Source organism: Oryza sativa, chromosome 8 (assembly GCF_034140825.1).
Source record: "Oryza sativa Japonica Group chromosome 8, ASM3414082v1".
NCBI lineage: Eukaryota > Viridiplantae > Streptophyta > Magnoliopsida > Poales > Poaceae > Oryza > Oryza sativa.
In genome coordinates this window covers 3,163,712-3,179,366 of record NC_089042.1, presented here as the reverse complement: position 1 = coordinate 3,179,366, position 15,655 = coordinate 3,163,712, and the positions used below count along the sequence as shown (strand labels likewise).

General features: G+C 38.8%; 1 protein-coding gene across 2 annotated transcripts; it reads right to left on the bottom strand.

The window, feature by feature from the left end:
- Positions 1 to 311: 311 nt before the first annotated feature.
- Positions 312 to 6,824, bottom strand: LOC4344687 (oxysterol-binding protein-related protein 2A). Of its 2 annotated transcripts, none has more exons than XM_015792869.3 (10): positions 6,329 to 6,824; positions 4,332 to 4,694; positions 3,976 to 4,054; positions 3,308 to 3,714; positions 2,690 to 2,845; positions 2,292 to 2,459; positions 2,056 to 2,196; positions 1,221 to 1,448; positions 1,011 to 1,124; positions 312 to 894 (listed from the first exon to the last, which is right to left on the bottom strand). In XM_015792869.3, exons 1-10 carry the CDS (start codon positions 6,701 to 6,703, stop codon positions 739 to 741), a joined length of 2,187 nt encoding a protein of 728 aa, XP_015648355.1. In that variant the 5' UTR covers positions 6,704 to 6,824; the 3' UTR covers positions 312 to 738. The 2 variants fall into 2 exon arrangements, with proteins under 2 accessions (XP_015648355.1, XP_015648356.1); XM_015792870.3 differs by lacking the exon at positions 6,329 to 6,824 and adding an exon at positions 5,083 to 5,221.
- Between the last annotated feature and the right edge of the window lie 8,831 nt (positions 6,825 to 15,655).

Here is a 15,655-nt window from a genome sequence, read left to right as displayed (position 1 = left end):
CTAAATAATTTTATTTTATTTGTTTGTCTAATCTCTTTTTCTTTTCTAAATAATTTTATTTTATTTGTTTGTCTAATCTCTTTTTCTTTCATCTCTTTTTTTCTTGGGGTTTGTACGAAGGTTGTCCCTTGTACGAGGGGATGGCTCACATTTTCTTTTCTTATTTATTTCTTCACCTTATCACCTATTCGAGGGAAATTTAACTATTTGCAACTAGTAGGTTTGGCTTGTTCAAATGCTCTCCTTAGATTTCTTAGATTTCTCAGTGAACAAGGCACAAGTGCAAAACTTGAAATGCAAGAACGATCACATTTTCAGTCCAAAAGATCTGAATATGGTTTTCTAATAATGCAGCGTCACATTCCATGGTGATCTTTTTTCATCTAAATTTACCCCTTTTTCCTTTTCTACAAATGATGCTCGATCTGTGCAATCGACATGTGCTGGCCTCACAATCCCAACATGGATCCAAGGCAACGAACAAAAGAAGAGCAACATTATTACGAATAATTGTTCAGGAAATGAGCTAATAACAGCCCGGTAACCAACGCCATCCATGCATATCTACCACTGAAGATGGCAATGCTCTCTATTGTCTATTCCTTCCTCATATTGCATTGCATTGCATTTGCATTGCTGTCCTTGTTTCTATGCAGAAAAACCTGCAAATGCTTCAGAGTTCCAACTGAACTTGGAGTTGGTCTAATGCTACTAAAAGCAACTGAACCTGAGCATTCATCATGTCTCTGAAAACTCCCCAAATATGTCAAGGCAGTCATCCCATTGTCCATGCTCCCTTGCTTCCCAGTAACCGCCTTTGAAGCGATATGTCCCGTCTTCGCCATCCTTCTGGAACCATCTCGGCTTCCAGCCATTGTCTTGAAGCTTACTCGACTGCGACAAAGCAGATTACAATCAAAATGCAGCAACTGCGTGATGGTTTCTACAAGCTAAATCTATGTTCATCTTAAAGAGTTCTTTTCACAGAGAGAGAGAGAGAGAGAACATACCATTCTTTGTCGTCGTTCCAACCTCAGCTTCTCCGCGTTTGCCTTCTCATATTCACCGTTCTCTAGATGCCGCTGGTCTGGCCTTAGCCGTGAATCAGTAGGAGGGAGTTTGTCCTTTGAACATGACCAATCAATTCAATTAGGATCATTGAGTCTTGATATCAAGTAAACAATTCAAAGCTTGTGGAGTATTCATGACTACACACATACCTGAAGATCAGGAGACAGTTCGTTCAATGTGATAGCGAACGACGATAGATTGTATCGCGTTGGATTAGGAGAAGGTTTGTTCTTTTCCCACAGAAGTACGGCACCTTTCAATTGATCAACGCTCTTGACCTTGGAAGTATCTAAATTACTATAATACATATTTTCATCCCATTTTCCTATCAAAAACGAAGGTTTGTTCCCATCATCATCCTCTACAAAGCCTTGTACCTGTGGACATAAAAAGTGTAAGCACGGTATGAAGATATATCCACCAGAAACACTTGTGTTCACAAGTAAAAACAGTGCATAGTTTCTTACAGTAGCATTCAGAATGAACTACATGGAAAAAAGGGCCAAATAAATTTCCACAACATAGGGAATTTTCGCATGGAAAAATCACTACTCTCATTGCAAGGGCATTTCATGCTACTACCATATCAGCATGAAAATGGACTAGTTTCATCAAATCCATATACAATCAATGGACTGATAATTCTAACAGCACCGATGGGCAGCTCAGAGTAGGAACTTGCAACCTTGCATTGAGTTTGTGGTTTAAATTTATACTACTATAACGCATTAAAATAAGAACATGCTTGTGCAATTAATGTATCAGATGGTACGATTGAAGGAGACCACTCAGCTCTTCATGTTATAAGTGACCCGTTGTCCACACTCCACACATGCAATGTTTGACAAGGAAATAAGCGTAATATACAGATTAGTCAGAAGGTACTGTACACAGAAAACATGGTTTTCTCCACATATCAGGCTAACAGTAATAAAAATGACAGTTAAGGATGACAAGGAAAAAAGGAGGTGAAACAAAACATACCAGGTGAGGATTGCGATCAAGAAGCGATGGCTCTTTGAACTTGAGTTTACATGAATACTGGCGATTCCCTTTTATGTGCATGGTTCCATGATGGCTGCAGTACAGCTTCCCAAGGATGAGATTATGAATAGTTGTTGTCACCTAAAATGGCACTAGCACTTTAGCATGAGACATACACAACTTTGTTATGAAGAACATAAAAATCATAGATTCCGTTCAGGTATCATCCTACAGACCTTACTCCATTGGAAGATTTCACCGTCATCGAATTCCACTGTCAGAACACCAATCGGATCGACTTGAATTGACTGCCCCCAAAACTTGGATTTGAGATTGCTGTCGCCCCAGAATTTCCAGCCCTTGCCTTCACAGTGGCAGGCAATCAGCATGGGGTGATGACTAACCTAGTGATGAAAATGACGAAAAGCAATGTGTTGCAATTAAATGCTTCACACTATCAAGATATTAAATTTTAGTTCACAGATAGAAAAGGAGGCAAGTGTCATGCCTTGTGGAACTTACATTAATTTTCAGTAGATATCAGTTTTGCATTATATCCTTCACATAAAATTGAAATGGAAGATAAAATATTTCCTTTGCACAGAAAAATACAATAAAGAGTTAGATAACCAACCTTTTCTGCAAAGAAACGGACCCCTCTTTCAGGGAAATCGGCTTCATAAGTCTCTCCTAGCAGCGGGTTGAATGGTTTGCAAGGTCTTGCGACAGATGAAGCATAGCCAGAGACTGCAAATGCAGCTACTTTGAGAATTCTCATGAGACTGTTTCCCTAAATTTTAGATTTAACAGACACGTGAAAAAAAAGAACTCGTTATAATAGAGAGACATGCCAGTTGATACATAGAGTTAAAATAATTTCCGAACTCAACTATGACTATTTTCATACCTACACCAAACCAGCTGATCGAAACTACAATATGAACAATCAACAAAAGTCTTTTATGTGTAAAATTATTAAAGCACCACACTTCTTAAAGAGTTTTGTCGCTTCAGCAAGACTAACATTGTATAGCAGAGATCATTTTTGTAGCACAGAATGATTGATCTCAACACAAATCTGCAAACTACAGACGTAATGCGCTTGTTTTTGTTTTCTTCATGATCACGTCTAGGGATTGACATTGAGCTGAAGTCTAATATTATTGTAAATGATCTCTATACTCTCATCATAAAACAAGCAAATATCCTGGAAACGTAGAAATACAGAACCACATATGTAAAATGATCTTACCATCTTTCCGTATTGATAAGCTTGATCCAAAAGGTGTGAATATTCTAAATCTTCAAAGCCCTTTTGGAGGGATGAGAGTGGTTCATTAAAGTAAACTGGAAGGCATACTCGTGTCAAATCCTTGCCGACACTATCTTTAATAATTGACCAAAGGCTGATGCCTCTCTCTTTCTCTGTAGGCTCTGGTAGTTTACTCCGCCGTTTGATTTGTGGTAATAAGTGACTAGAATCTTCCATTTGGATATCCAAAAGTCCCTCACCACAACTGGTTGAGCTTAACATTGCTGAAGATCTGTCGTTTGGTTCAATGAAGTAGTCTGCAGCATCAAAGAAAGTAGACTCATCTTCACAAGTCAAGTCACCACCATCTTGCTTCTCAAATTCATCAGATTCTGTAGTGCTGTATTCTGCATGACAAGCAAACAACTACAACATTAACAAATGCTAATGTCAATTTAATGAATGAAAGTTATAGCCACTGACTAGTAAACAACATCAGGTTTTTCCTTCTAATACAAGGCAGAACTAGTATACTCAGGCAACTAAATGAATCATAAACATTCAAAAATGCCCGATGGAGTGGCGTGAAGAAGGATAAAATCGCCAGAAGACTATCTGTGCAGCTAATCATGTGCAGAAATAGCTCAGTACGTTCTATGAAAACATACCGCTAAAATTTCCATGTCGAGAACTGGAAAAGTCATTTCTTGTCAACGCCCCCTGTATTATACTTGCATCTTTGCCTTCCTGCACAAATATGTGTGTAATACGTAAAATTCCTGCAGGAAAAGAGAGCAGAGTAACCTTTCAAGGAGAGTAACTTTGCAGAGTTAGAAAACAAGTCCCAAAGAAGATCTATGTATTGATCAGCAGCATTTTAAGAACTAATAAGAATATCAAGATAAATTTCCACGGGCATAAGAGGTTTTTGTTAGCTGCCGATTCCATTCCAAGTTAGGCATGTGAAGGTTTGCACTGGTCCTAAAAATAGGGCATCCAATAATTAACGCATGCAGTTCCTTACCTCAAAATGGTGCCTACAGGATCCAAACAAGCTTAGCTGGTCCTCGTAGCACAGCTTCAGTTGTTTGCGAAAGCTGGAGAACTCCGTAAGCACAATCTGCTCACACTCTTGTATAAGACTTTCATTCAGTCCCTCTTGCTGCATCCGATTCCGAAGCCTGGCAGTCGAGACCGAAACATCGCTTTGCACAAAAGTTATCCTTCCGCTGAGTGATCTTAGCGAATAAAAACTCCTCGCCAAGATCAAGGCCTCGATCCAGGCAACACGGTCTTCTTTTGAATCTGTCTTCAAATGAAGTGTCTTTGTGGGGGAAAATATGTAGAATCTCCTATCATCCGACTTGCTCTCCCGAAATGCTGACAACTACAACATAATGTCCAGTTAGCTTTGCTATGGGAGACCTTGCACATGAAAATGCAGAGTGAACTTTCCAACATGTAACGCTATCCATCAGAAATAAAATAGAGCACACACACGCAGACTACCATCCATCGTGTTAATCAACAGTCAAGCTAAATGCTTATTGCAGACCAAGACAAATAAAAATAAAGATCCAAAGACCATTAGTTTGGCATTCCAGGAAGAAAGGCATGTGAATCACTTCCACTCCCTTCAACTTTAATTAAAGGGTGAGGGGGAAAAGGCAAGCAAAAGGTACATCACATCTAACATCAAAATATGGAGAGAAAAAACAACGACAACAAAGATTTCAAGAAAACCAAGAAAATACAATCAAGATGGTGACCACTACCTTGGACCAAGCAAGTGAAGTGGGCAAGTAGAGCAGTTCTTGGAGATCCACAAGGCCCCTCCTGATTCACTCTAACTTACACACAGGTCCTCTATTTCAACCCCTAACCCCCTTACTATCTTGCTCTAGTATATGTGACCACTGGAAGCAAAGCAATTGTACATCCTTTAATTGTTGGGGACCCATGAGCAATGGCCTTGAAAAGACTCAGTGCTAGTACGACTACTGCGAGTTCAACAGCTAGTAAAAGACTTGTGGAAAAGCAACCCTCTCCCTCTGGAGCAGTACAAATCAATAATGCAATAAAATTCAAAAATTAAAAAAAAAACATTCGCTGAGCATATTCTGTAACCACCCGGATTTGTTCAACTTAATGCACAGTATTAACCATGCTTCATTAAGGATTAATTGTGTCACAGTTGGAATTAATTATATCATCTACATTTTTTTAATACGACAGCGAGGGACGGATAAACTTCACTGTCTTCATCGTTCTTTAGAGTTGCCACAGAACCCTGCCATTTGTAAGAAATTCTACAGGAGAGCTTGAAATTTTGGCTAAATCCACTAAAAGTTGAGGGATTTTTGTGCAAAAGATGTGTCTGGTTGTGTGATAGAGAAAGGTGCGGCCCTTTTTTTTTTTTTGGGAAATCTCGTATCAGGAAGAGAAAAATAGGAATCATTTTTGTTCATTTGTACCTTAACCTGATACTGCTAAATTTAGGCATTGTTCTGTGGCATTGGACCACGAATGAGATGATTGGTCAATCAAAACCTCAGGTGTTTAACTGCTCCAATATGCCCCCCCCCCCCATTCATGTCATGAACAAAGCAGAAATTAATTCGGAAATTTTGTTCCATTCCAAGAACACACACCAAGATCATGTTGAACAAAATAATCGTCCAAATGACAAACAAAAAAGGGAAAAAAAACTTCAAGAATTCGTGAGGACAAAAGAACATCACGTCATTTCGATCCAGCAAAATGTGACGCAATCTCCCAACTAACCATTGCATAGTAACGAGATTTCGACAGAGAATCTTCCAGTCTCTTTCGCCAACGCAAACGAAGGAACAATTCACACACTAACACAATGCAAAATGTGATTGATGCTTGATCGATTCAGATTCGGAAAGAGGAAGAAAGAGAAAATTCCTCGCAGACACAGATTCGCAAACCGAGAAATGTTGGGGCAAAAAAAAAAAAAAACATGATCTGCGAGATCGCAGGAGAGGATTGGGTTACCTTGAGGCAGACGACGCCGACGGGCTTGTCCGGACGGCGCGCGCCGCCGATCCTGGCGGAGGCGCCGCCGATCAGCCTGACCTCGCCGCCGCCGCCGCCGCCGCCATCCTCGTCGGCGGCAGCGGAGGCGTCCCTACGAATCTTGGAGTAGGAGAGCACCCCGTCGTGGAGCGAGAACCACCGCTCCCGCCACCCGCGGCCGTAGTTGGTCCACTTGTGGAGCACCCCGGCCACCGCCACCGCCGCGCCGCCCGCCTCGGGCTCCGGCGTCGGCGGCGCGTCCGGCGCCGGCAGCGCCGCCGCGGAGAGGCAGCAGAGGCCGTGGTGGTTCAGGTGGTGGTGGACGCCTCCGCCTCCGCCGCCGCTCTGCGTCATCCGCCTCCTTGATTCGACGGCGGCGACGAGAACGAAAAAATAAAAAGAAAAAGAGAAAAAAATAATGGGAAAAAAATGGATTTCTTTTTTCTTTTTTTGGGTTCGCGAAGAGGAGCGAAGCGAAGGGAAGAGGAGACGCGAGTTGGCTTTATTTAGCAGCGGTTGGTTGCTATTTATGTGTGGGCCCCACCTCCCTCGCCTATTTTATGCCCCCTCCATTTTTTTTCTTATAAGTCGCAAAAAAGCTTGGAGGAGGGTTGTTTTTTTCTTTCCCAAACTTTAATTTGGCCATTTCTTGAGTTAATTTGTATGTTTTCCACGGATTTTTCTCCTTTTTGTCCTAAATGCATCCAAGCAACTGGCTTTTTTTCTTCACCTTTCTTCTAGATGTAATCTTGTCTACGAAATACGGATTATGTTTCAGTTATTATAAATATGGTTTATCTCTCAACAGTTTCGGCGCATAACTATAATAACGACAGCGCTACGACGATTTAACTACCGATGGCTTTGTCAGATAATCATAACATAAGACAAAGCCAAAAGCATATCTTTTTATATGAACTAAAATTGTGCAAGAAATTTCATTATTAAGGTTTAAGTTAAAACATTATGTTACTATCCATCTAAATGAAAAAAAAAAGAATAGGCAAGCTAATAGATTGAGTGGTCGACTGAGGTTTTTATAAGGTTGTGCTAGCACATATAATTCCTTATTCATTTAATGGTATAAAACATATTCATCGACAGTAACACATCCGTGATAATTCTGTGAATCTCAAGATATATAGATCGGTCTAGTCTTTGGAGGTGTTTATAGAAGTAGGATATATGCATGTTTATATGAGCGGTTGTGTTTTACATTGTTTTATATATATATATATATATATATATATATATATATATATATATATATATATATATATATATATATATATATATATATATATATATATATATATATATATATATATATATATATATATATATATATATATATATATATATATATATATATATATATATATATATATATATATATATATATATATATATATATATATATATATATATATAATAACTTAGTTTTATACTAGAACACAAGATAAGCTAATTAAAACAAGAAAGAAATAATTATAATTAAGGAGGGGAGAGAGACGTTAAGCAAGGACATGGATACTGTTTACCAGATGTAGGGGAGCACAGGATGTCATAGGGATCAGGAGTGGTTCACGTGCTATGACTAGATTTAGTGGGCCTTAATGCATAGTTAATAGTGTACCAGCTAGTGGAGGTGAGTGCAACATCCACCTCTCAACAAACTCCATCACATAATCTAGACCTTAATTAACCTTTGGAACCCCTTAGGTTTACTCTATGTTTGCAAGACAAGATAGCTAACTGGAAATTAATAATGTTAGAAATTAGTGGGAGTACCTTCAAGTTTACACAAAAGATATAAATGATGTTGCATATCTTATGCATATCTATACTACTTTAAAATTAACAATATACCACCACTATCCTTTATCACTAACATTTGAGCCCCTCAATATCGATAAAATTTTTGTGCTCCCTAATTCATCCCTTTTCCATGACAATACACGGGCAAACTAGCTAGTATATGAAGTATGTTCCGGTGGCACTATAGGTTTATCAAAATATGCCAGCTTTTGGCTATGAAGGTATTTGACATGATTTACAACTAAAAATTATTATATTTTGGGACGAGACGACATGTGTTTAGGTGTATTGGCAGGCATGCCGTGTGTGAATGTATTGATGACATCGTGAGAGAGAAGAAGAAAAAGTAACTCTTGGGAGAAGATTGCTAAACCATACCAGTGTAAAACCGTGTATTCTTAGCTTCAAATCCAAGAGCACGGACAGATAACAAGTGATGTAAAAGTTGATCAAGGTTGTGCATACACTTATAAAAAGCACATGAGCTGCACATGATGACATGAACATATATATGCATAGAAAATTTCACAACTCATGCTAGCTCCATAATTCTTGCTTAGGTACTATCTCCTTTTGTCCCTTCTGTTGGACATTTCCACTTCAATTTGGAAGGTCTATAAAAAAAATGATGCAAATGTTTATAGCAATGCCATGAATTTTACTCAGATTATATATATACACAACAAATTGACCATGGATGCCATTCTTTTTAGAACCGTTCCAAAATTAAAGGGACATATACAGGAAAGTCGGAGTCATGGATGCATGGATTGATACAAATGAGAAATAATAAACCCATATTCTTAGAATCTTAATAGCATTTTCAGGTATAGTTATTTTTCCTAGAAATCCAAATATTAACTTTTGAAGGGCCCTAGTACAGAAATTGCTATAGAGCAACAAATTAATACAAGTCACTTTCTAAGCAATGTTTGCTTACAAGATAAACTTTCTCGTCATCCATTAATTTTTTTTTAAAAAAAACTACTAGTATAATTTATATATTGACAATTATAATTGGTCAAAATCACGGTGTGGGGGCCCACTCAACGTTGGCACGTGTGCTTGTCCCGGTGTGGCCCGCGTGACCAACCAGCCTCTCTTCTAGGCTTACGTGGCAGCACATATCGTTGTCTTCCCAACCGACCCGTCACTGACAGGTGGCCCAACACCATGGGTCCCACATGGCATATGTTAAAATATAATTTGTGAGGGATAAAATGCCTAAGGCTACACAGATTTTCCATTTACAATGTTATTATAATTTCATACAACTGAAGTTCATCAACTTTTCTAAAAGAAAACAATTTACGACACTTTGTTGTATGATATTCACCCTTATTTTAGACCGAATCATATTCACTTTTTTTTGTACTCCCTCTGCTCCATATTATTATAATTAAGGTGTCCTAGTTTTTGTCTTAAAGTTACTTTTTTCTAACAAAGACTAAATTTATAGAAACATGCACCAACTTCTACAACATCAATTTAGTTTTATTAAATCATCGTGAAATATGTCTCAGTAGTGTATTTATTTGATATTGTTGATGTTAAATATTTCTCTATCCTAACCAAAGTTAGAGAACTTTTAAGTTAGGACAAAACTAAAACACCTAAAATATACAAGGAAGAGATATTATAATGGTAAATTGACTATTTGAGAAATATCTTTTGTATGTCAATAAAAACTTACACCCTCTTAAAGAGAATACAAACATATTTGTCTACATTGCGAGTCCAAGACTAAACATAAAAAATAACACAAACGCATGATACAATCAATTTCTAACACATAAAATTCATGATACAAGATTATATCATCACACATTTTCATATAATAGATAGAGAAAACGATTTGCCACTTTTCTTTATCTCATTGAAGTATGTTAAGGAGACGTACTCATTAATGTGTGCATACTACCTAGGGAATGCGCTCGTAGTGATGTGTGGTGTGTTCTCTATGTAATCAAGAAAAAGAAAGACAAGCGTGAGGTATATATATTAAGAAGGCACACTCGAGGATATGTGTTAAGGAAATGCATTCACTGATATATATGTGTGGTGTGCGTGCGTAATGCCATGTGTTCATACATGTGTCTTCCAAGCACTCGACTAAAACCAAAATAAATTATGAGGTCAAAAGCGAGGTGAGCATAGCAATATTACAAATCCCATGGCTGGCGATGTGCCACGTAGCTTAATATCTTGTTGATCTGTGGCCCCCACGCTTGGACGAGAAAACCCAACATCGCCAGGCGCACCCAACTTGTTGTCACTTTGGTTCTTTCTTTTTGCAAGGAATGCAATGGAAAACCAGCCTATCCCCAATCTAGCACTGTACTTACATGCAGTAGTGGCAGGTTGATTGCCAATGTATAAACAATGCGAAATAGTGTATTTCAATTTTAGCCCAATAGTGTGTTGATTGATATCATTTCCGTGGCTAGTCAAAGCTCATTTTTAGCTATCATTTTCACGACTGTTGGTCGCGCTTTATTGATTGATTCTCTATGGCATGTTCGATTTTTGTGATAGATTAATAGCGTACGGTGCTTTATTTAGTATGAAGATATACACTTTCTTTTTCTTTAGTGAGGAGATAATATACATATTTTCTTAGGTGTTAGTATTAACTAGCTAGACATATGTGTATAAAATGGTTATCAATGATTGTTTTGTGGATCAGGGTTCTCTTTACCACTTGGGAAGGGGTTACGACATCTCGACGGTAAGCTTGATTACCGTAATAAATCGAGAACAACTGAAAAAAAATAAATGTTTATTTCAACTTTTTTTAAAAAAAAACTTAGTTGGGTTACCAGGCGTTATCACAAGTCGGATTACTGCGGTAACACCAGTAACGGGTGGCAAGAGAAACTTAGTGTGGACAGCATTATTGTTCTTGCCAGCATAATGCTTTGTTTATAGGCTTTCAATTGGAGAAAAAAAATGTGACTATTTTACATGGGCCTTCTTTGGATTCTCCGAGCTATTAAATAGCTCTCTGGAATCTTGTTATTTAGGAGTATTAAACGTAGATTACCGACAAAACCGATTCCATAACCCCTAGGCTATTTTGCGAGACGAATCTAACGAGGTATATTAATCCCGAGGGCTATTAAATAGCCCTCCGGATCCAAACAGGGCCATGGACTTGGTATAGTAAAAATGAATCATTAAGAGCAGACTATAAGCCAGCTGCAAACATATTTTAAGAAGATAAATAAGAAGAGAGAAGAGCAGCGGGCTACATATTTGTAGCCAGCTGTAGTATGGACTCCAAGACGCAGTATGTGTATGACAGGTGAGACCATATATTAATAGTGTAGTGTCTAACTATTGTATGAATGAGCTATAAGATTGGCTATAGATGAATTAGAGCTAGTAGTTGGCTACACTATTAAACTTGCTCTGATACGGTACTACTGTTAGGCAGAGGTGAGTGGTCAAGTAACGCTTATTTTATTTGTTCTTGGATCTGATCACAGTTGACTTAATCAATTAGGGGATGGTACGGATAGCTGCTAATGTAGCTTTGTTAAAAAGGAATTAAGTAGACTTAGGTTCACATGTCATGAAAGAAAATGACTAGAGAAGCCATGTCAGTTTTGAATAATTGTCCTTCTTAAGATAGCCTAAAATTGAATCCGCCGCTACCGTAATTTTCTTGATCGAGTTCAACTTCAGCCTCATTTAATTTTGATTTCAAAACAGTAGCTCTCTTGATTCTATCATCATGAAAAATCTATTTCCTTGAACACGGTAATTTCACAGAATTTTCATATGAATTACTTTAGCTTCTCCATAAATCCTGTAAAATTCCTTTGTACCAAAAGAGACCTTACTATTTTTATATAATAGAACGAATACCAGTCTTTGCTTCAAAGAAATTATAACCACTTATTAGTTATTACAAGCAAATGTTCTTTTAGCATAGATCAACTAAACAATTCCAGCAAACAAGAAGGCAAAGAATACCTTACTGGTGCTAAGTGGTGATGGTTCCTATTAGTGATGAAAACGGAGCGGATAGTTTCCGTCTGCTCTGGAGAAAAACGAATATGGATACCTTTCGGATCGGATAATTCTCAGATTGTTCGGATACGGTTACGAATATGAATATTTTCTCCTAGATACGGATATGGATATGGTATCGGGGTTTCCGTTGAATACGGATAATAATTCGGATATCCGGTGAACAGTGCTATTCGAATATCCGCAGAAGCCGTGAGACATACCCAATTTCTTTATAACCCTATGATGTTCAATATACCTTTTTAGATTTTAATAGTAGTTCATCTCTTAACACTAGTACACACTATTAATATTATTTAAATTTTTAAAAATATTTATAAATTATACTACATTTTATATAAAATGAGCTAATTATATATGTTGATATTTGTTTCTATTAGAAGTTGAGTTGGTTTTCGTGTTCCAAGAAAAAAATGTTTCAGTAGTCATGTCCAATCATATTCGATTCTTATTCGTATTTGTTTCCGTATTCGAGCTATCCATATTTGTTTTCTTATTCGGCAAAAAATATGAAGACAAATATGGTATGAGCATTATCCGCTACGTTTTTATCCCTAGTTCCTATAAATGCAAATACAAATGTATTCGAGAAGTCTCAAACACCAAACTAAAACATTGTTTTTCCTCACAACCAACTCAAAGAAGAGAAAAAAAAAAACCATCAAGACATTGTTTTGCTTGCTTTCTTGCTGCACAAAACATAGGCACACCATCATTCAGCAGTATCTTTACCACTTGATGCAACCTGAGACCCTCATGATTTTGTTTGTTTCAGCTGTTGTTCTCTAGGGTTTCCCAAACCGCTGGGGCTGGGGTTACCGCGCCCCGGCGGTAAGCACGGTTACCGCACGGTAACCGCAAAAAACCGTACAAAACCGTGCAAAATTTATCAAAAATTCAAATTATTTTTTAAATTTATTTGAATTTAAGGAGGTTACCGCGGTATTTATATTACCATACCCCCACGGTAAGCCCGGTAACCGCGGTAACCGCGCGGTTACCGGCGGTAAGGTAAACCCTGTTATTCTCCTATTGAAAAATCAAAGGAAACAAAGCATATGTGAGAAGATAGGAGAAGAGAGGTAAGGTAACATGGGGCCTGAGTTGGGGGGACAATGCATAGGTGTATGTGTTGGGATGATATCAATCAAATCATGTCACCTTCGATCGATGCACCAGATGTTCCCTCAGCATCCATCACGGCTGCATGGGCCTTTTAGACCCAAGTGAAACAAAGAATCATACATTAGAGCATCATCGACATGATTGTGTACTACTCCTTCAGTACAAGCACCACATGATTTTCCTTTTAGGAAAGTAACATACCACTTGATATTTTTTTTCTCGGTTACCTGGATGACACATATGTAGACACCACTATATAAGGGTTTTTACAGTGTGGTTAATAATATCTCAGTCCGAGTGAGCCAGATCGGAGATTTGATGCCACGTCAGGCTCTCTCGTTGTCCTGTGAAGAACACGGAGCCAAGTTGAGCCACACGTTTTTATCAGAATTTGCAGGTCTGGCCTATAGTTATGCCCCACACCACTAGAGAAGGAAGAGGAAGTATAGGTACCTCGTCGCCATCCCTGTCCTCCATGCCAAGGGGAGGAGGGCAATGAGGCGCTATCCTCGTGGAGCACTTGGGCCGAGCCGGTGACGGCAATGGCATGGCCGCAGACGAGGAGGAGGGGTGCAAGCTCAATGGGGGTGGCGATGGCCTCGATACGTCCGCAACAACAGCCCGACGGTGGCCGCCTCAAACCCTCGTCCCATTTGCAGTATGTTGTCATCGTCTTGTGGATCTCGCCCTTGTCGTCGAGTGGTAAAGAAGGGGAGGAGGGGAGAGGGGTGCCAACGGGGAGTTGAGGTGCTAAATGGAGATTTTTTTTTCAGTGAGCGATGGAGATCAGGGATGGGTCAATGGAGCTTGCTGGGCTGCCGCCGGCAACCTCTCGCCCACCTCGATCTGCACTGAAGAAGCACGTCGGCTCGATGGGGAAGGCGGCAGGGTCGAAGAAGCTCGCCGACTCATCCTACCGTCCCTGACCAATGTTGTTGTGCTTGTCGTCAACCTCCACTCGCGTGTCAGCTAAGCTTTTCACCAGTCCCTCACGCTAAACTGCCGAGCTCGTCTATGCATCGGTTGGGAGAAGTGGAGAGGGGAGGCATCGGTTGGGGAAGGAGAGGGATAGTAATCTGGACAGGAGGCCTGTCTAGATTCGTGGTACTATGAAATGTCTAATCAGATATTAGGCTTCTATATTTTGGGACGAGAGAGTACATGATAAATCTTAACTATTTGGTGGTTTAGTTGTTTAGGCATAGTCATTCTCTCTTTTTTTTTTGTTTTAGAAACAGAAGACAAACACATGCGCTCACTACACGCACACTCACCCCTATAAACGCACACACGCACACCCTATCTCTATGAGCACCTCTAAAAGACTAGACTGACATATGTTGAGATTCACGAAGTCACCACTAAAGTCTCGCTATCGATGAATATGTCGCCTACCATTGAAAAAATAATTAGCTCTAAATGTGAATACCCGTATTAAGTCTAAGACTTAAATCCAAGTGGGTTGATTCGACCACAGGGAACCTAACCAGTTGAGTGACGCTCACTTCGCATTCATTCTCATTTAATTGAAACAACGCTAATTAATCTTATTTTCTCACCGTTCTTGTCTATCATTTTCTAGAAAAAAAATGACATATAAGTTACTTGATTATTGTTTCACATGAATAAGATTCATTCGCAAGAACTAACAACCAACCAATTTCACTTAGCTTTTTGTTCCCAAAAAAATGGAACATAGAGATGACTCCAAGATATTATAGTTGCATCACACTCGTTTAATTTTAATGGGTTGTGTACTGTTATTCTCTTGGTTAACACAAAAATATCGAGAACCATGATATGAGCAGGGTGTACACATTACTCGAATTAACTAGTTAACTGAACTTTCTGACGCGTTAGCATCTCTATGTGCTTAGGACCAATAACATAGGATTATTACAGTACACATCAACGTTGTTCGTTACCAGTAATTAATCACATTGCACGAATAAAGAGGTATACGCTGACGTCACCAACCGTACAAAGGCATGCTTGCACGCGAGGCTTGCAAATGATGATGAATTTTGTTTCATTGTCACGATGATCACTTAACTCTATAGTACTACTTTAATTTGAGTGTTTTTCGTCGCAAGCTTTAAGATCAAAAGCCACTACTCATATTGTTGCAAAAACACACTATTCCAATATAGTATTATACGAATTCCTGAGCTCTCGAATAAGTAGGTTCACAGTCGTTTTCAGATTTTAAGTTGGGAAAAAGTTGCGACGCTTTAACGTCAAGTCGCATTCATCCAAATTCTGCCTAATAATTTCTAGTCATTGATCATTGACCGGTCAACAACAATCTGCTGAACTGGAACATGCAAA